At 48.4% G+C, this 22,070-nt stretch overlaps 1 protein-coding gene across 2 annotated transcripts in view; it reads left to right on the forward strand.

The window, feature by feature from the left end:
• Window positions 1–22,070, forward strand: part of RHPN1 (rhophilin Rho GTPase binding protein 1) — a 60,315-nt gene that overhangs the window by 16,923 nt on the left and 21,322 nt on the right. For both annotated transcript variants that reach the window (XM_063131206.1, XM_063131205.1), the window contains exons 3-9: window positions 3,606–3,734; window positions 11,745–11,820; window positions 12,928–13,005; window positions 15,555–15,679; window positions 17,562–17,728; window positions 18,408–18,595; window positions 20,256–20,412. In XM_063131206.1, the coding sequence (XP_062987276.1) occupies window positions 3,606–3,734; window positions 11,745–11,820; window positions 12,928–13,005; window positions 15,555–15,679; window positions 17,562–17,728; window positions 18,408–18,595; window positions 20,256–20,412 (920 nt within the window). The remainder of the gene's footprint in view (window positions 1–3,605; window positions 3,735–11,744; window positions 11,821–12,927; window positions 13,006–15,554; window positions 15,680–17,561; window positions 17,729–18,407; window positions 18,596–20,255; window positions 20,413–22,070) is intronic.

Raw genomic sequence — 22,070 nt, forward strand, 5'->3', positions numbered from 1 at the left:
GGCCTGTGAGGCGAAGCCGGAGAGCTTCGCTTTTTCCTTCTCACAAGACGGCGGAAGACGACGCTGGGAACCAACAGGGATAATGAGCCGGGCGAGGGAGGAGAGTGCATAGGTCACGGAGGTGAGGTTGTTGCAGTTCTCAAGAAAGCGATTAAAAGCCGAAGGAGTGTAAAGAGGAGATTGGAAGAGGTGGGGGAGTGCGGACAGTTAATCTGCCATCCCGCTAGAATTTGGGAGAAATGCGTGGGCGGTTCTGCATGGGCTTCGTGAAGTAATTAAGGAGCACTTCAGAAGCAAAACACCGGATGTCATGAGAGTCGAAATGAAGCGCCTGTGTCACTGGGCGAGACCTCCTCCGGGTGCCGGGACCCTCCTTAAAACCGATCTGCGTCAAGGATGATGTGCAAACTTTCCAGTAACAGACACTCCTGGATTTAGGCATAGGAGTCATCCGGTCAACCCTCCTGCTTTCAGTATTTGAGGGTCGTCTTCGCATGACAGCACCTGTATCTGGGCTGTCCCGCTTCAGGCTGCAGGTGGGGGACTCACTTGACTAAATGCTCCTCCGTACAAAAAAGTTCCCTCTACATAGAAAAAGCTAGTGTGACAGGGAGAAGAGTTCTAGTCTAGCCGCCTCCCTGAGATGCTAATTTTGTATGTACAGTGTAAGGAGATTTTTCAGGTGAATTTTATTTTAAGGTACACTGATCATAGGCTGTTTGGGAGCGTAAGTTCCTGCAATACCTTGCAACAGGACTCCTTAAATTCCCTGCTCCAGCAAAGGAGATCGTTACCTTGTCATGGTGCTGGAGCTTGAGCACCTCAAGGATGCCATGAGCTAAACCGTGAAGGGACACCCAAGACGGGAAGGTCATGGTAGAGAGGCCAGACCAGTATTCTTGCTGTGAAAACTAAATGGACTTCTTGGGAGGAGAGCAATGACAAATCTTGACAAAATAGTTAAGAGCAGAGACACCACACTGACAACAAAGGTCCGCATAGTTAAAGCAATGGTATTGCCTGTGGCTGCGAGAGCAGGACCATAAGGAAGGCTGAGCAAAGGAAGATAGATGCTTTTGAACTGTGGTGTTGGAGGAAAATTCTGAGAGTGCCTTGGACTGCAAGAAGATCAAGCCAGTCCATACTCCAGGAAATAAAGCCCGACTGCTCACTTGAGGGAATGATACTAAAGGCAAAACTGGAGTACTTTGGCCACATAATGAGAAGACAGGACACCCTGGAGAAGATGCTGATGCTAGGGAAAGTGGAAGGCAAAAGGAAGAGAGGCTGACCAAGGGCAAGATGGATGGATGATATTCTGGAGGTGACAGACTTGACCTTGGGGGAGCTGGGGGTGGCAACGGCCGACAGAAAGCTCTGGGCTGGTCCATGAAGTCACGAAGAGTCAGAAGCGACTGTACGAATAAACAACAACAATAGTAGGTGTAAGGAAGATCTGGAGACAGACAACCAGAATGATTGGCTTCACTCAGACTCACAAACTCAATGAAACTGTTATAACTTTAAAGCATTTATTAAAGCAATTCATGGAAGTTAAAGCCAAACAGACACACGAACCTCCATTCAGCAAAGCAAATTAAAAGAATATACGCACAAGTCTGGCAGATTTCTGGAGAACAAGATCTTTGCATAGACAAACACACACACCCCATGACAACATGACAATACCACTCATATTGGCTCGGTGAAGGAGCTGTTCTTCACAGAGGGACCCCCATCACTCCCAGGAAAGACCAAGTCATGACCGAGGGAAAAGGAACTAGCCCTGATGGTTGTGTGCTATCTCCAGTATTCGAGGCAGTAAGCCTGTGTGCACCGGTTGCTGGAGAACATTGGTGGGAAGGTGCTGTTGCACCATGTCCTGCTTGTTCATCCCTGGCCGATGGCTGGTTGGCCGCTGTGTGAATAGAGTACTGGACTAGATGGACCCTTGGTCTGATCCAGCATCAGGGCACGTCTGATGTTCTTATCTTTCCCCTTTGTGATCAGACTTAAATGCCCAATTTGGCATCATCAATTCCTCCTATTGACGTCTTCCAAACTCCTAAACCCATTGGACCACCTTGGACCCATTGGACCGCCAACCCTGCCTGAAAACCCCCTCCTCTTTCTCAATTAACTGTTTATGACAACGAAAGGTCAAGCTCCCTGTTCTTGTGGTTAACCTTTCTGGTTTACTTCTCTGTTCTTATGGGGATGTTTCCAACCACAACCTCACCTGTTCTTAACCTTGGACCCTTCACCTAGTTGCAGTTAGTACATGTCACAAGTTCTTATGACTAACGTCTTTTGAGCAATACCAAGTTGCAAGCCCTCATGAGTAACGCCTTTGAGCCACCTCAAATCTTATTTCCAAATCATTTCCCATCAGGACTTATCTAAACTAAAGCATCTGACCCTTGATACAGTGTTCTCTGCGTGTGTGCCTACTTGCCCGTTTAGTATTAAATCACTACCCTATCACTTATACACCCATCTAAACCGATTCTATGCCCCCCAAAACCAGAATGATCAGGGGTCTGGAAACAAAGCCCTATGAAGAGAGATTGAAACAACTGGGCATGTTTAGCCTGGAGAAGAGAAGATTGAGGGGAGACATGATAGCACACTTCAAATGCTTGAAAGGTTGTCACACAGAGGAAGGCCAGGATCTCTTCTCAATGCTCCCAGAGTGCAGGACACGGAATAACGGGCTCAAGTTAAAGGAAGCCAGATTCCAGCTGGACATCAGGAAAAACTTCCTGACTGTTAGAGCAGTACGACAATGGAACCAGTTACCTAGGGAGGTTGTGGGCTCTCCCACACTAGAGGCCTTCAAGAGGCAGCTGGACAACCCTCTGTCAGGGATGCTTTAGGGTGGATTCCTGCATTGAGCTTGGTGTTGGACTCGATAGCCTTGTATGCCCCTTCCAACTCTGCTATGCTATGATTCTATGAAAAGCTTCTTTCTCTATGCTATGCCAACAAACTTTTATAACTCCCATCTTACACATATTTAGTAAAATTTCAAATGAAGAAATAATCTTATAACAGGTAACTGGGGAGGAGGGCTGGTTACGGGGGAGCATTCCATCGTTGAGCCCCTCACCCCACCCTGCAGTTTGAAGTGGTACAGTCCAGACACAAGCTTGCTACGCTTCCGAGCTGCAAGGGTGCAATCGATAGGATTGTGCCCTAAGTTGTGCAAGTGGACATGTGGGTTTGTGTTCCCTAGGTGCAGTTGTACAGGGTGTGAAGAAATATATTTCCTCGTTCATCTCTTGGGATTAGGAAAGTTCCTGCATTGAGCAGGGGGTTGGACTCGATGGCCTTGTAGGCCCCTTCCAACTCTGCTATTCTATGATTCTATGATTCTATGAAAGTTAACCAGTCGTGACCTACGTGAGTGTGAGAAATTGTCCAGGGCAATGGCCGGAAGGTGGACAACCCGGTCCATATTCCCACCCAAGGCACAGTACTCCCTTCTGCTGTCGCCTACCTAACAGGGCTGTTGTGAAGATAAGGTGAAAGGATCTCTCAGCTCTGTGTTACCAGTGTGACAAATACAGTGTGTTGCTATGTGTACCCCCCTCCTGTGATTTCAGAGCCACCAGTAACCACAAGGTGAAGGAAACGGTTGCCTTAGAACTGAGTTATGTGAACTCCAACCTGCAGTTACTGAAGGAGGAATTGGAAGAGTTGAATAGCTGCATGGATGTGTACCAGAATGACAGGTAAGGTGAACGGCCGTTTGACAACGGGCTGTCAGGTCATGTGCGCATGTATGAAGCTGTGGGTCAGACCGTTGGGTCCTTTATTTCCTCCAGGGTCTCAGGCGAAAGTCTTTCTCAGCCCCTGCTGCCTGACCTTCTACACTGGAGGCGTAGTGGTGGCCACCACTGTGGATGGCTTTAAAAGGGGGTTGGATAAATTCTTGGAGGAAAAGGCTATTGATGGCTCCTAGCCCTGATGGTTGTGTACTGTCTCCAGTATTCAAGGCAGTAAGCCTATATACACTCATTGCTGGGGAACATGGGCAGGAGATAGTGTTGCTGTGACCTGCTTGTAGGTCCCTGGTCAACTGTTGGTTGGCCACTGTGTGAACAGAGTGCTGGACTAGATGGACCCTTGGTCTGATCCAACATGACTCTTCTTCAAGAGACAGCCGGACAACCATCTGTCAGGGATGCTTTAGAGTGGATTCCTGCATTGAGCAGGGGGTTGGACTCCATGGCCTTGTAGGCCCCTTCCAACACTGCTATTCTATGAATTCATTGAATTATGTTCTTATGAGACCCCTGAGCCAGAAGCTGGGCCTTCTACATGCAAAGCAAGTGCTCTACATCGGAGCCCTCCACCAAAGAGCCAGTCAAAAGAATTTGGGTTTGGTCATTTTCTTTGGAGATCCGTCTTTGGGGGATCTTTGGACCGCCTTCTCCCATACGAACCTGCCTGGGTTTTAAGATCTTTGGGGGAGGCCCTTCTCTCGGTACTTCCATCTAAGAGGCACATTTAGCGGGCATGTGGGAGAGGACCGCTCCCAGGCTCTGTGGAAGGAGACTAAGATCGTGTCGTCCTCAGTATCATCCTTCTGCCAGCGGGCAAAGACACTTTTTTTCAGGCAGACCTTTGACATATTCGTCGTTCTGTTTCTGAAGGGTTTTTTAATTGTCTGGCGCTGTTCATTTCTTTTATTGCTGTGTTTTTAATGTATTTATTTTTATGTTATACTTGAATTAAGATTCTGGTTTTTATCTGTATTTTATTGTTTGCCACCTTGAACACCATTTTGAGTGGAAAGGCAGGAAATAAAATAGATGTTTTCTTCTGGGCATGAGGGAAGAGGCCTCCCAAAGCATAAAGTTCTAGAACTGTCTCCCTGGGACCGTGATTTCCAAACATCTGGGGGCCTTTTCAGATTGCTCATCCATGCGTGTTGCAGAGAGCCTTTGCTGACGTGTTTCAGGGCAAACAGACTTTACTGGGGACATTGGCGCTCTGGTAGCCCAGGTGTTGAATTATGACCCCCACCATCTCCAGCCAGCATGGAGAGTTGGAGTTGGAGTCCCACACATCTGGAGGGGTGCTGTAGGTTGCGTCCTGAACTGGTGACAGCCCTTGACCATAATATGGGCTAAGAGAATGGTTTAGAACAACTCCCTTGAAACTCTAGACAGCAGGGGAGAATCAGTCTTGGGGGACAAATGGACATTGCTCACACATAACAACAACCCAGAGTACAAGTTGTTTGTGGGTTGTCACGACATGTGAATCCTACATTATAGTTTAACTATGGGTTGTTAACCATGAACAACCCAACAACCATCTGTGGGTTCTCTTCCTGGGTTGTTTGTGGTTAACAACTTGCTGTTAAACCATAGTGCAGGGTTCGCATGTAACAACAACCCATGATTCAATGACAACCCATGATTCAACGACAACCCATGATTCAACAACAACCTATCCTCTGAGTTGTCATGTGCAAACCAGTCTTCGAGGACAGTGTGTCTGCCATCACTAATTTATTCCTTGGGGAGCTCCTGAAAAACTCCCTAAGAGCTAAAGGGTTCTCCAGATGTTAAACTTGAAAACCACAGCCTTTAAAAACCTATGGGAGGAAAGAGCCCCACAGGTGGTTTACTGAAATAGTTGTGGGATGGAGGAAGCTTATTTGCCAAGATCTCTTCTCAATCCTCCCAGGGTGCAGGACACGGGATAAAGGGCTCAAGTTAAAGGAAGCCAGCTGGACATCAGGAAAAACTTCCTGACTGTTAGAGCAGTTCAACAATGGAATCAGTGACCTAGGGAGGTTGTGGGCTCTCCCACACTAGAGGCCTTCAAGAGGCAGCTGGACAACCACCTGTCAGGGATGCTTGATGGCCTTGTAGGTCCCTTCCAACTCTTGCTATTCTATGATTCTATGATTCCGCACAGTGAAGGTTTCAGCAGATATTTTGTTTTTCCTGGGATTGCCATCCCTGCCTGCGCAAACGAGATCTTGCAGGGTGTTTGAGCCATTTCCTCTTGCTGGACTATCTGTGCTCATTAGTAGGTCACTGTGTTTCTCTAGGAAAAGGGAACACGCCATCCATCAAAGTTATCACGGTAGCTGTTTATATGGTCGCCTGGTACAAATTGTATATGTATTCTGTAATGTATAGGTTAGAATATGTCTAGGGTAACGGAAGGAATGCAAGGTCCAAAAGAAATCAAGGCCACCACCTCCCTAGGTAACTGATTCCATTGCCGTACTGCTCTAACAGTCAGGAACGTTTTCCTGATGTTCAGCTGGAATCTGGCTTCCTTTAACTTGAGCCCGTTATTCCGTGTCCTGCACTCTGGGAGGATCGAGAAGAGATCTTGGCCCTCCTCTTTGTGACAACCTTTGAAGTATTTGAAGAGTGCTCTCATGTCTCCCCTCCATCTTCTCTTCTCCAGGCTAAATATGCCCAGTTCTTTCAGTCTCTCTTCATAGGGCTTTGTTTCCAGACCCCTGATCATCCTGGTTGCCCTCCTCTGAACACACTCCAGCTTGTTTGCATCCTTCTTGAAGTGTGGTGGACGCAGTACTCAAGATGAGGCCTAACCAGTGCTGAATAGAGGGGAACCAGTACCTCGCACCATTTGGAAGCTATACTTCTATTAATGCAGTCCAAAATAGCATTTCCTTTTTTAGCAGCTACATCACACTGTTGGCTCATAGTCAGCTTGCGATCTACAACAATTCCAAGATTCTTCTCGTTTATAGTATTGCTGAGCCAAGTATCCCCCATATTGTAACTGTGCATTTGGTTTCTATTTCCTAGGTGTAGAACTTGGCATTTATCCCTCTTAAATTTCATTCTGTTGTTTTCAGCCCAGCACTCCAGCCTATCAAGATCACCTTGAAGTTTGTTTCTGTCTTCCAGGGTATTAGCTATCCCACCCAATTTTGTGTCATCTGCAAATTTGATAAGCGTTCCCTGCTTCTTGACTTCTTTGCTGGCTTGTGCTTTTTTTAAGCATCATAATTGTGTTGAAAGAATTACTGCCCCAGCTTCGTCTTCTTAAGGGGCTGATCCCGCCAGTGAGCTGACCCCGTGTGATGTCTCAACGCAGCTCATCTTTTTATCCTTGCGGAAAGGGATGGAAATCCCTCCAGTGCTGCGTCAGACTTTTCAGCTCGAAATAGCTGCCCTCCTGAGTTGAGGATGGGGCGCCTCTGCGTTGGCACGGACGTCTTTATTGATGATCTGCCACAGGAGCGCACGTGTCTCTGTATGCGGGAAGGTCTCCCGCTAGCCCACTCCTGCGTTGGCTGCCTTTTCTGAGTATTTTCCGTACATGCGTTCATTAAATTTGTATCCCACCCATTCAGCTGCAGCAATAAAAAGGAACAATGCCAAAACAATGCCGGGATTACGGCCTTTCCCAACCTTTTGGGACTACAGTACTAACTAGAGCTAATGCCCTGTTGCTTTAGTGGTTGTTAATTATAATAACTAATGACATTTTACCCCATCGTTCTACACAGCTTCCTGCTCCCCTCGCAAAAACCCTGTGAAACAGAGTAGACTGAGAAGTAGGAAGTGGCCCAAGGGAACCCATGTCGCGACCCAGTGTTTCGACCACATCTGGCCCCCCCAGCCCCCCACCTCACCTGCGCTAGCCTTGCTTGAGGAAGAAGGGAGCATCCTCTTGTGGAACGGAGTACACAGGGCCCGCTACCCAGGGGCGAATTTCTCCTGCGCAAGCCCATTTGTTTCAATAGGATCATACCCCGTTCTCACCCCCCACACCTCCCATCACCAAGTGTGCCCAGTGCATTTTAGGGCACAATCCTCTATGCATGTTCAGACAGACAGAAGTCCTACAATGACTTTTCTGTGGTGGCCCCCCCAATTATGAAACGATCTCCCTGATGAAGCCCGCCTGGCGCCAACGTTGTTCTCTTTTTCGGCGCCAATTTAAGACTTTCCTTTTCTCCCAGGCATTTAACAGCATGTGTTGACTTTTAACTGACTCCAAAAGGAGCTTTGGCCTGGCTGGTTAAACATTGTCCTACATACCCCAGTCAGCCATGCCAGCTCAGACATGCTGGGAGCTGCAGGACTTTTTTTCTGTCTAAACGTGCATAGGATTGCAATCTCAGTAATAATACCCGTATTTCTTCGATTCTAAGATGCCATCGATTGTAAGACGCACACTAATTTCAGCACCACCAACAGAAAAAAAGCTTTGAGTCTAAGAAATAATAAGCGCACCCGCGATTCTAAGACGCACCCCGGTTTTAGAGATGTTTATATGGGGGGAAAAGTGCGTTTTAGAATCGAAGAAATATGGTATATTTATTTGTTACCTGCCTCTCCGTTTGGATCGAGGCAGGGTACAACACAAAATATTTTTAAAAAGTCTCATGCTATAGAAAAGCATCACTAACTTTCGTTCTTTTGTAGCCACTCACAGATCTTTATATTACTACCCCAATACACATTTGAATGTGGCTTGCGGGTAGTAAAATACCTCCTAACTTTGTGTTTCAGCTTAGGAAGGCTAAATAAAGAGGAACACATTGTCACGAGGTGCATTTCATAGAATCATAGAATCATAGAATAGTAGAGTTGGAAGGGACCTACGAGGCCATCAGGTCCAACCCCCTGCTCAATGCAGGAATCCACCCGAAAGCATCCCTATAGAAGACTATTAAAATACATCATAGCATCATAGAATAGCAGTGTTGGAAGGGTCCTACAAAGGCCATCAAGTCCAACCCCCTGCTCAATGCAGGAATCCACCCAAAAGCATCCCTGACAGATGGTTGTCCAGCTGCCTCTTGAAGGCCTCTAGTGTGGGAGAGCCCACAACCTCCCCAGGTAACTGGTTCCATTGTTGTACTGCTCTAACAGTCAGGAAGTTTTTCCTGATGTTAAATGCACTGTTGATAAGTAATCCCGAAGATCACCCTCCAGCGTATCCCTCCCCCACCGAAGCACAGAGAAGCTCCTGTCCTTTATAAGATGGCACACTAAGCCGCAACTCGGGCATCCCTAGAGTCCCACAAGTCAACACACACCGTGTGAATTAGTTATACTCTGTTCTCTCTGTCATACTTTAAGGCAGCAGAAGAACTGCTGGCTTGCATCCTTCTTAGTGGGGAAGGAAGATTGCAAACTAACCGGGTCAGCAGAACCAAATGCCTCGTCCCAGGGCCTACATTGCACGCCGAGAGATCAGGGCTAATTCCTCAGCCTTTTGCGGGGGAGGGCCGGCAGTATCGTTCTAACAATATTTCCGCCCTGATGTACTTACTGGCTGCTGGAAGGCGCTTTCCCTCTCTAGAACTTTCCTCTTAGGCTTTTCTCTCTCTTTCCTCCCCCTCCGAAACGCCTTTCCTTCCCCCGTCTTGATTCCTCCTCTGCTTAAATCGGAAACTCCTCTTAGGACGTTTCTCCTCCTCTTGGGAGACGCAAGGTCTGATCCAGCATGGCTCTCCTTATGTTCCTAAAATGCAGTTTTCTTTTCTCACTTTCTTTGTGCGATTTCTCACAAAGCACATGGCATTTTCTCATTCAGCCTTTCCTACACCTGGCACCTTTTCCATGGGTTGGACTACAATTCCCATCAACCCTAGCCCGCATAGCCTGCAGGAGACACCAGGAGCAGAGACTCTCTTTTGCAAGTGTACTTTGTTCTTCCATGGATGCAGACAGTGAGTAGAAGAGAGTCTGATAGGCATTGTTGGGCCATAATTGTCACCATTCCCAGACAGCATAGACATGGGTCAAGCTGCTGTGGTTGATGAGAGCTGTAGTCCAGCCTGAAGAGACTCGTCACAGCAGGTACGGAGGCAGGTGGCTACTAGGAGGAGGGCCTTCTCCGCTGTGGCACCCCAGCTGTGGAACGAGCTCCCCAGAGAGGTCCGCCTGGCGCCTACACTGTATTCTTTTCATCGCCAGCTGAAGACCTTTTTATTCTCTCAGTATTTTAACACCTAAGTTTAAACTTTGCTGTTTTAATTCTGTATTTTAATCCTATATCAATTTCTACTGTGAGGTTTTATCCTGGTTGTGCTTTTTATATTGTATTTTGTATTTGGGGTTTTAGATTGTTGTTTTATTACGTTCTTAATTATTATTATTATTTATTTATATAGCACCATCGATGTACATGGTGCTGTACAGATAACACAGTAAATAGCAAGACCCTGCCGCATAGGCTTACAATCTAATAAAGTTGTAGTAAACACTAAGGAGGGAAAGAGAATGCAAACAGGGACAGGGAAGTGTAAACAGGCACCGGGAAGGGTGAAGCTAACAGTATAGAGTCAGAACAAACTCAAAGTTTAAAAGCTATAGGGAAAAGAAAAGTTTTTAGCTGTGTTTTAAAAGCTGTGATTGAGTTGGTAGTTCTCAGGTGTTCTGGAAGAGCATTCCAGGCATGAGGGGCAGCAGAGGAAAATGGGCGAAGCCGAGCAAGGGAAGTAGAGACCCTTGGGCAGGCAAGAAGCATGGCATCAGAGGAGCGAAGAGCACGAGCGGGGCAATAGTGTGAGATGAGAGAGGAGAGATAGGCAGGAGCTAGACCGTGAAAAGCTTTGAAGGTCAACAGGAGAAGTTTATATTGGATTCTGGAATGAATTGGGAGCCAATGAAGAGATTTCAGAAGCGGAGTGACATGGTCAGAGCGGCGGGCCAGGAAGATGATCTTAGCGGCAGAGTGGTGGACAGAGACCAGCGGACGGATGTGAGATGAGGGGAGGCCAGAGAGGAGGAGGTTGCAGTAGTCCAACCGAGAGATAACCAGTGCGTGAACGAGAGTCTTGGCAGAAGAGACAGACAAAAATGGTCGAATCCTGGCAATATTATACAGGAAGAAACGACAAGATTTAGCTACTGCCTCGATATGAGGAATAAAGGAGAGCGAGGAATCAAATATAAAGCCAAGGCGATGAGTTTCCTTGACCGGAGTAAGCGTGACATCGTTGACAGTAAGAGAGAATGAGAGGTGAGGAGAAAGTTTAGGAGGAAAAACAATGGTTTTAATGAACCGCCCAGAGAGCTTCGGCTATTGGGCGGTATAAAAATGTAATAAATAAATAAATAAATAAACCACACCAGCTCCCTCTCCAAGGTTGGGAACTTGTCCTCAGAGAGGGGGAGATAATCATCATCATCATTTATATACCACCCCATAGCTGAAGATCTCTGGGCGGTCTTCAGAGATTAAAACACTGAACATTAAAAACGGATATACAAAATTTAAAACCATCAAAACAGATTAAATACAATATCCATTTAAAACAACTATTCTGGGTCAGTTAGAAAGCTCAACATATGCTGTTAAATGATTGGGAGAAGAGAAAAGTCTTGACCTGGTGCCGAAAAGATAACAATGTTGGCGCCAGGCGAGCTTCGTTGGGGAGATCATTCCGTAATTGAGGGGCCACCACCGAAAAGGCCCTCTCCCTTGTTGCCATCCTCCGCGCTTCCCTCGGAGTAGGCACCCTGATGAGGACCTTAGATGTTGAGCATAGTGTGCGGGTAGGTTTGTGTCGGGAGAGGCGTTCCGTCAGGTATTGTGGCGTTCCCATGGGCAGGCAGGGGAGGAGTCCAGAAAAGCCAGGGTATGATTTAAACTGAGCACAATGCATTTTTAAAGACTCCTAAAGCATGGACGTGCGTCGTCATATGGCCAGAGATTCCTGTGGAATAAGGACTGGAAGTGGAAACGCTGCCACCAACCTTTGGTCTGTTCCTCTCTTCTAGCGACTCCATCAGCGTCCCCATGATCCCGCTGGGGCTAAAGGAGACCAAGGAGCTGGACTGGGCGCCGCCGTTGAAGGTAAAGGAGCCTCCTGGCTGCGTGGAGCCGCGTCCTGATCCCACCTTCCCAGAGGTGGCTTTGGGCCACTCAGAGGCACGGAGGGGTGGGGGCCAAGCTGTGCTCACGCTTGGCAGCGCAGCGACACTTTCACGAGAGGCCCTGAAGAGAGGGGGGCTTGCTCCTGCACACGGGCGCTCGCGCTTGGGGTACACGGGATGCCTGGGGTGACTGGAGGAGAGTTGTCTCGATGGCCGTTCCCCGTGAAAACCTGGTGGCAGCCTCCCTCACCCGGGCACCCTCCAGAGGTGTTGGACTACAACACCCATCAGGCTGGCTGGGGATGATGGGCGGGAGATCCAACTCCTCTGGTGGGCGCCTGGTCGCAGGAGGCTGCTTGACAGAACCTCTGTGTCCAGGCGAAGTGTCCTGCTCGTGTGCCAGTCGCAGAGGAGCTACAGGGGTGTGAGTGGCAGGGTTTTTTGGGGGGGGTTCCTTTCTGCCCTGCTTTTGGGCTCCATTGAGGCATCTGGTTGGCTCCCATGGGAAGCGAGTCAGCAAGCAGTGAGTCGTGCCTCTGATTGAAGGGTTAACTGTTCCTAAGCACGCCAGCTTCCCAGGGGCTTGGATGACGTAGAAATTGGAAGTGGGATGGGGTGGGGGGAGGAAAATCAGCAAACGGGAGACCAACTTCTATGTTAAACTGTGGAACTCGCTGCCACAAGATGTGGTGATGGCCACCAGTTTGGATGGCTTTAAAAGGGGGCTGGATAAATTCCTGGAGGAGAAGGCTATCCATGGCTACTAGCCCTGATGGCTATGTGCTACTTCCAGAATCAGAGGAATAAGCCTGTGTGCACCAGTTGCTGGGGAACATGGGTGGGAGGGTGCTGTTGCACCTTGTCCTGCTTTGTGGGTCCCTGGCCGACGGCTGGTTGACCACTCTGGGCCCTTCCTCTGATCCAGTTTGGCTCTTCTTTTGTTCTCACGTCCTTACGTTTATTTATTTCTTAATGAGTTATACCGCCCAAGAAACCCGAGTTGTCTGCGCTGTGTACAATGCACTAAACCCCTAAAATAGAAACAGTGAAAAGCAGAAGAAAGCAGTGTTCCTTTCCCCACTCCCAGGAGATGATCTGGGACCACTACGGTGAGGATGGTGCCTTGTTCGAGACGGAGATCCAAAACCTGGTGGAGCTGCGGCAGGTGTGTGGCTCTTCCCTTGTTCCTCGTTACAGGTGTCATGAACAATTGCCATGTTTCCACCCCCTTCTTGGTGTTCTGTGTGTGCGTGCTCTCGGGGGGACTTGATCAGGCTGCAAAGTCCCACCAGCGTTTCATCTCTGAATGCCTGTTGAAGCATAATGGCTAAGAGACGGAGCTACGTATCAGGACGCCCCCATGGTCCAAACCTCTTCCCTGCCAGGACGCCTTTGGCGAGCTGCCCTCTCAGCCTTTGGCTTGCCACAACATGGGAATAATAACACAGGCCTACCTTACAGGGTTGCTGTCCAGATTAGAACTTGATGCTATTTTGAACTTAATGCAGCCCAAATGCTATTTTGGGCTGCATTAATAGAAGTATAGCTTCCAAATCACGTGAGGTACTGGTTCCTCTCTATTTGGCCCTGGTTAGGCCTCATCTAGAGTATTGCGTCCAGTTCTGGGCTCCACAATTCAAGAAGGACGCAGACAAGCTGGAGCGTGTTCAGAGGAGGGCAACCAGGATGATCAGGGGTCTGGAAACAAAGCCCTATGAAGAGAGACTGAAAGAACTGGGCATGTTTAGCCAGGAGAAGAGAAGATTGAGGGGAGACATGAGAGCACTCTTCAAATACTTAAAAGGTTGTCACACAGAGGAGGGCCGAGATCTCTTCTCGATCCTCCCAGAGTGCAGGACACGGAAGAACGGGCTCAAGTTAAAGGAAGCCAGATTCCAGCTGGACATCAGGAAAAACTTCCTGGCTGTTAGAGCAGTACGACAATGGAACCAGTGACCTAGGGAGGTTGTGGGCTCTCCCACACTAGAGGCCTTCAAGGGGCAGCTGGACGACTATCTGTCAGGGATGCTTTAGGGTGGATTCCTGCATTGAGCAGGGGGTTGGACTCGATGGCCTTGTAGGCCCCTTCCAACTCTGCTATTCTATGATTTTATGTGTGGGAAGCACATTATTATTATTTACATTTATATATTGCCCCATAGCCAAAGCTCTCTGGGCAGTTTACAAAGATTAAAAACACTGAACATTTAAAAACTAATATACAAAATGTAAAAGCGTAAAAACAGACTACATACCAGCTATCCAGGGGTCTGTTAAAAAAACTCAACATATGCTGTTAAATGCCTGGGAGAAGAGAAAAGCCTTGACGTAGCGCCGAAAAGATATTTATTTATTTATTTATTACATTTTTATACCGCCCAATAGCCGAAACTCTCTGGGCGGTTCAATGTTGGCACCAGGCGAGCCTCGTCAGGGAGATCATTCCATAATTCGGGGGCCACCACTGAAAAGGCCCTGTCCCTTGTTGCCATCCTCCGTGCTTCCCTCGGAGTAGGCACCCAGAGGAGGACCTTAGATGTTGAGCGCAGTGTACGGGTAGGTTCATGTCGGGAGAGGCGTTCTCTGGGTGGTTTACAAAGGTTAAAAACAGTGAACATTAAAAATAAATATACAAAAATTGAAAACCATCGAAAGCGTAAAAACATCAATATCCATTTAAAACAACTATTCTGGGGTCAGTTAAAAACTCAGCATATGCTGTTAAATGCATGGGAGAAGAGAAAAATCTTGACCTGGCGCCGGTAAGATAACCATGTTGGCACCAGGTGAGCCTCGCTGGGGAGATCATTCCAAAATTGGAGGGCCAACACTGAAAAGGCCCTTTCCCTTGTAGTGTATGTGTAGGTTCATGTCGGGAGAGGCGTTCCGTCAGGTATTGTGGTCCCAAGCCGTGTAAGGCTTTATAGGTTAAAACCAGCACTTTGAATCAGGCTTGGAAACATGCAGGCAGCCAATGCAAGCAGGCCAGAATCATTCTTATATGTTCAAACCTCCTGGTCCTCATTATTAATCTGGCTGCCGCATTTTGCCCAAGCTGCAGCTTCCAAACCGTCTTCAAAGGCAGCCCCACGTAGAACGCATTGCAGTAATCTAACTTGGAGGTTACCAGAGCATAGATATCTGAAGCCAGGTTCTAAGTAGTATCAAAGTAACAGCACTGTATTGTTATTATATACATGGTGATCTAGTAGGGATGTCTTATCCAGACAGCCAATGTGGAGAGGATTTATGTCTTGATTATGTCTTGATTATTTATTGCACGGCACATAGGAAGCAGCCTTAGACCAGGTCAGATTCTTGTTGCACGTAGGTCAATATCATCTACTCCACCTGGAGTTTGAATCTAGAACCTTCTGCATATGCAAAGCAGGAGCTCTGCCACTGAGACATGGGCCTCCCCCCCCCACCAATATTATTATGTACATATGTGTCGCATTCCAAGGAGTTCAAAGACGCATAGACGTAGTTGCCCTATTTGCCCCTCTGACCACCCTGTAGGGTAGGACAGGCTGAAAGATCCAGCGAGTCGCATAGCCAAGCAGGGATTTGAACCTGGAACGGTGAGATCCAAGCCCCAGCGTTCCTCCCGCTCAGGACACGTGGAGAAAAAAGCATGTTTTGAGTGCAGATGGGCTTTGGATCACATTGTCTGTCTGTCTCTCTCTGTGCCACCTTTCTTCCGCTTCCAAACAGGCCATGCGGACCCCGAGTCGGAACGAAGCTGGCCTCGAACTGCTGATGGAGTATTACAGCCAGCTCTACTTCCTGGACAACCGTTTCTTCCCTACCAATAAGAACCTGGGCCTCTTCTTCCACTGGTCAGTGGGCATGTTTTGATCTCGGGTATTCCACCGATGGCAACAGGCCTCGTATGGCCATCCCAAATGGCCTTTAGCGAGTGTCTTGGGAACAGGAGTGTCTGGGCTGGAAAGAGATCCTCCCCAGCTAATGAAATATGTGGGTACAGTTCTTTAGTTCCGTTTTCCCCACTGGATGACTGTAGCAGTCCGTGCTGTGATTCCAACAGATCAGGGATGAGCAGTTACAAGAGGGTCATGGGCCATTCCCTCCTCCCTGCAAGCAGCGAGCGCTCCTCCTCAAATTTCTTTTTCTTTTTTAAAATCCAGATTTGGTAGCAAATTGCCCTAGAACCCTGAGAGGGATAAACTGAGCCAAATCCGTCAAATTTAGCTTGCAAACAAGCTAAAACTGAGTGTTGTGATGCTATGGATGCCATTTTTTTTACCACTTCTGGTGAATTTAGTGGTGGGGGCTAGAGATGTAAAATTTCTGGAAATTTTGAAGCCTTGTGGGGGGGGGGGAACCATGTGTTTTTTTTCAGGGGGAAACGGAAATTTTTGGAAAAATGGAAATAATGCAATATTAGTACTTTTTACAGATTGAAAGTCACTTTGTTACTTTAGGAACATAAAATGCAATTATGTCCAAGTTGGTCTGGCATAAAATTATTGCATTTGGTATATTAAAAGTATAGTGTACTCAAACAATTAATACAAATTTAATTTACTTTTTTCCTTTCCCCCCTTTTTTTGGGTAACAAATGGAGCTACAAGCTCCTGAACTGTTAGGAACTCCTGAACTGTAAGGAACATCTTTGGTTCTGCCAGTTTATGAGGAGCAGGCAAAAAACAATTTTAAAAAACAACAGCGGAAGAAACCACCAACATTAGTAACGAAGAAAATTATTTATGTCTCCGCTAGTCCTCCAGCGTCAAGACATAAAGCCCCCATTCCCATAAAAAGAACTGAGAAAAATGGGTGGGGGACACACACCAAGATTCAATGCATATGCCTGAAATTTAATCAGACTCATTTTCTGACCTATAGCTGTCAGTATCAGTTTCAGTCTCTGCTTCCATGGCAGTGCTGCCCCCTAGAGGCAGAAATGCATCTTGCTCTTGCATTTGAGAGTTGTAGTCTCAGTTTGCAACCTAGGACTTGCTTGTCCTCGGTGCACAGACGTTGTAATAATCTGATACTGTACAGTTTTTAGAAATCATTTGGAGAAGTAAATATCTGAACACCTTGTCTTAAACATTTTATTCATCATGCTAAAATAAAACATCCTGTAATCCATTTTTTCTTCATTTTTCCTCAATTTTTCTAATTTGGGGGGGGGACCCAAAAAAGGCTTTGGAAAAATACGGGGGGAAACCGTTTTCCCCCGAATTTTTCCAGTTTTTTTCCGGGCCTTCACATCTGTAGTGGGGGCTGCCTGCTGCCTGCCCCTGCCCCAGACGAATCTGTGCAGCTGTAACACTAAAGGGTGCATGGCTGGCCAGGGAATGCCGAGAGCCGCAGGACTTTTCTCCCTGTGTGAACATGCGTAGGGTTGCACCCTAAACATCCCAGCCCTCTCCCCCTGCCTCAGTCCTTCCTGTTGGCAGCTACTAGAAGGTGCAGCAATGTTCTTTCCAAGGTGGTACCAGAAAATGACAGCAGACACCATCTGCATCAATCGTTGCTGATGGCTGCAGAATTTTGAATTCCATGTAAACACAGGGCTGTTTTGGAAGATGATTTCTGAGCCTACAGTACAGAAGCAAGCTTGGTTTTGATAGTTCAGGCCGAGCTAATTCGACTTCTTCTTTTCTCCCAAATCCCCCCACCCCTAAACCTCCCTTTAAAGTTTTCTGTAACTTTGAGCAGGGCTTTTGTTTCTGACCTCCCCTCCTCCAGGTATGACTCCCTAACAGGCGTCCCCTCTCACCAGCGGGCCTTGGCTTTCGAAAAGGGCAGCGTGCTTTTCAATATCGGGGCTCTGCACACCCAGATCGGGGCTCGTCAGGACCGTACCACCTTACAAGGTGTGGACTGTGCCATCGAAGCTTTCCAGAGGGCATCCGGTAGGTCAATCGTCCCTTGGGTTCTTGCATTTTAAATTTGCCTGCACCTGGATGCAGACAAGCTGGAGGGTGTTCAGAGGAGGGCAAAGAGGATGATCAGGGGTCTGGAAACAAAGCCCTATGAAGAGAGACTGGAAGAACTGGGCATGTTTAGCCTGGAGAAGAGAAGATTGTCACACAGAGGAGGGCCAGGATCTCTTCTCGATCATCCCAGAGTGCAGGACACGGAATAACGGGCTCAAGTTACAGGAAGCCAGATTCCAGCTGGACATCAGGAAAAGCTTCCTGACTGTTAGAGCAGCATGACAATGGGACCCATGACACAGGGAGGTTGTGGGCTCTCCCACACTTGAGGCCTTCAAGAGGCAGCTGGACAAGCATCTGTCAGGTATGCTTTGAGGTGGATTCCTGCATTGAGCAGGGGGTTGGACTCGATGGCCTTGTAGGCCCCTTCCAACTCTGCTATTCTATGATTCTATGGAGAAATGTTCGAGGCTTCCCCTGACTCATACCAAGAGGAATCGGTCCACATTTGGAGCTGCAGGAATATCGCAGGCGTTGAGGGCACTCGGAGGTCCTTCGGCCATTGCTGGGGCCGTGCTCTGTTGCGGACTTAGGGGAGTGATTGATCCAGCCCTGCTGGGGCGATCTCATGCCAGTAACTTTGCTCTTTGTGCAGGAGCCTTTAACTACTTGAAGGAGAACTTCTCCAACGCCCCCAGCCTGGACATGAGCACCGCCTCCTTGAACATGCTGGTGCGGCTGATGATTGCCCAGGTGCAGGAATGCGTCTTCGAGAAGGTCCTCCTCCTCCGAGCCCAGAGTGACTTCCTCACCTGTCTGCAGCTCGCTCAGGAAGCAGCCAGGGTACGGCATCCTTGCGCATGCATTCGGGTGGGAGACGGCATTGAATCAGCCGTACAGAATCACAGGCCTGGGGTCCCGGTTCAGCCTGACAGCTTTCACTAGAAGGCCACCCACCATATCCCATAATTTATTTATTTATTTATTTATTTATTACATTTGTATACTGCCCAATAGCCGAAGCTCTCTGGGTGGTTCACAAAAATTAAAACCATAGTAAAACAACCAACAGGTTAAAAGCACAAGTACAAAATACAGTATAACAAGCACAACCAGGAAAAAACCACGCAGCAAAATTGATATAAAATTAAAATACAAAGTTAAAACAGCAAAGTTCAAATTCAAGTTAAAATTAAGTGTTAAAATACTGAGAGAATAAAAAGGTCTTCAGCTGGCGACAAAAGCAGTACAGTGTAGGCGCCAGGCGGACCTCTCTGGGGAGCTCGTTCCACAACCGGGGTGCCACAGCGGAGAAAGCCCTCCTTCTGGTAGCCACCTGCCTCACTTCCTTTGGCAGGGGCTCACGGAGAAGGGCCCCTGAGGATGACCTTAGGGTCCGGGCAGGTACATATGGGAGGAGGCGTTCCTTCAAATAACCCGGCCCCAAACCGTTTAGGGCTTTAAATGTCAATGCCAGCACTTTGAAACGGGCCCGGACCTGGGCTGGCAGCCAATGAAGTTGTAAAAGGACTGGCGTAATGTGATCTCGCCGGCCATAACGTAACATAACCGCCAGTTACTCGTTGGATTCCTGGCTTTTTTGTAGTTTTTTCTTAATTCTAAAAGGTTGAAATTCCTCTTCTATCTCTTATATAACTGGTAGTCAGAGCTTAAAGCTTAACATAAGAACATCTGAAGAGCCCTGATGCTGGATCAGACCAAGGGTCCATCTAGTCCAGCACTCTGTTCACACGGCGGCCAACCAGCCGTCGGCCAGGGACCAGCAAGGCAGGACATGGTGCAACAGCACCCTCCCACCCATGTTCCCCAGCAACTGGGGTACACATGCTTACTGCCTCCCTGCCTTTGGTCCGCCTCCTTTGGCCTTCAGTCCCTCCCAGCACTGGAATGTGGTCCCATCATTTCATTTCATTCCATTTATTGCATTTTTATAGCTGAAGCTCTCTGGGCGGGTTACAAAAATTAAAACTACAGCAATATTTCCAATATGCAACCCGCAATATCACAATAATATTCGAAAGTATACTAAATACAAGTTCACAGCAAAACTGAGCAGATGGGGGGGGGGAAATAACTTGGTTGGAATATTTCTCCCCCTGAAGCAGCACCTCCCAAACTTTGAGCTCCAGCCTTGCTTTTAAAGTCTCCAGGTTGGGTGGGGGGAGGGGAGCAGGTGGAATAGCTCACCCTTGGTGGAACAGCCTGTCTCCCTTGACTCTGCTCCAAAACAGAACTGGGCTCTGGGGTTGGAAGACGTTCTGCCCCAGTGCATTAGAGGCCTGGTAAAAGGAGCAACGCACTGCCTCGCCCCGAAACATGGCTGACGCTCAGCCAGGATGTTGGCCTGGCCGGTTGTTCAGAGGTGGTTTTTCTATGCCTTGCCTCCTTCCACACCTGCGTTCGGAGGGCGGCTGGGGGCGGCTTCCCAGCTTGCCTTCTGCCGCGTCTGCCGTCGCCAACTTGCGTCTATCTACCTTTCCAGGTGGAAGAGGTCTACTCTTTGGTGTATCAGACCATGACCCAACCCCATGTGAAGGACTACGTCCCTTTCTCGTGGACCACCATGGTGCACGTCAAATCCGAGCACTTCAAGGCCCTCTCGCACTACTACGCCGCCAGTGCTCTTTGTGACTGCCCAGGTGAGTATCTCGGGTCCAACCCTCCGGACTCCCAACGATTCCCTCTGCCTCTCCCTGCTCTGCTAAATTGTTGCGTCTCCACCTGTGGCTTCTGTAGAGCCCCCACCCAACTAATACTGGCTGGCAGCTGCTGTCTCCCCTCATCCTACCACTTTAAATGCATTGGGCGTGCCTTGCTAGCTCCTCCCATTTCCCAGTGGCCTCTGCTGTCCTGTGGGTGCACAGTAGAACCATCTACCCAATGAGAGAGCTTTTAGTTGATTTAACTGCCTGGCTTTCGTCCGATGGATGCATTCATTAGTCCATTACATTTGCATTCACCCAGTGAGTTGTTGTACCATATAAGGGTGCCAGTCTGAGGATCTAGACCTCGGGCAGGGAATCTTTTCCATCCAGGGGCTGAGTTCCAATCCGGGAAAGATCTCAGGAGTGGCATTCCGTCAGCGGTGGTGGCTAAAAGCAGGGTGGGTTGAGCCAAAATGGGGTTCTTCCCGATTTTAAGCATATTCAGAAGCAAACAGGGCTAGCTTCTGCGTGCCTAATCAGAAGTAAGGAGGGCAAGCCACACAAGTAAGGAGGGCAAGCCACACAAGTAAGGAGGGCAAGCCACAGAAGCAAGGAGGGCAAGCCACAGACATAAGCAGGTCTGAATCATTCAGCCATTTCCTTCCCAGGCCCTGCCCACTCTCCTTGTCAGGGGAAAACACTTTCCTCCAAAGTGCTGCTGCTTGGGGCCTCTGGAAGAAGATGTGCTGTATCTGGTCCATGGACCTGCGGCTTCATCTACACAGTTCCGTTTCTTTATAAGGACAGAAGGCGGCTGCAGCTTGACAGCAGTGCCAGCTTACTATCCCAGAGTCAGTCACCTCGAGTGGGAAAGGGTTACAGGTAGGATTGGGACAACCCTTTGCTACCAGTCAAGGGAGAGAGTCCTGGGCCAAAGGGATCCAGGGTGTGACTCGGCGTACGGCACTTTCATAGGCTAACTTATCGCGTGTGTAATGAGAAGCTCCTTTATGAAGCTGTTGCTCTGGTCATTTTCAGGCCATCGTATAGCTCAGGGTGGCATTCATGGCGCTTCTTCCACTTCATGCAAGGGGCGTGGCTGCCTGAGGTGGGACTGAAGAAGACCCATCGTCTGGGGAAGGCAGGCCATCTTTGCATGCAGAAGCCCCCAAGTTTGATCCCCGGCGTCTCCATTTCAAAGGCTCAAGTCAGTGATGGGAAACTCCAGGAAGACGCTGCCTTGACTGACAGCCCTGGACTAGACAGACAAACAGATTCCTAGTATAAGGGACCTTTCTATGTATCTGCGTACATTTGGAGTAAATTTGGAAGTTCGAATCTAAACCCGGGTCTTAACACAAGCTTGGTTTGCTTCCTCTGAACATTTAGGCCCATTTCAGAGCAGAAGGCCTCTGGCTGGCTCAGTGGTCTGTTAACAAACTGTTTGTGCCAGGGAGTAACCCGCCGTCACCCCTGCCAAGAAATAAATAAAAGCTGGTATGTGCTGAGACATCCAAGTCCCATGGTGCCGGCCTGATGCCAGCGGCGACTCTGGCCAAGGTGTTGTTTTCGGAGCAGGTCAGAAGTCAGACCAGTGAGCGTGGCTCAGGGAAGGGGAGACGTTGGGCCGCTCATCAGCTGAGCCTCTGCCA

This window comes from Elgaria multicarinata, chromosome 7 (assembly GCF_023053635.1).
Source record: "Elgaria multicarinata webbii isolate HBS135686 ecotype San Diego chromosome 7, rElgMul1.1.pri, whole genome shotgun sequence".
NCBI lineage: Eukaryota > Metazoa > Chordata > Lepidosauria > Squamata > Anguidae > Elgaria > Elgaria multicarinata.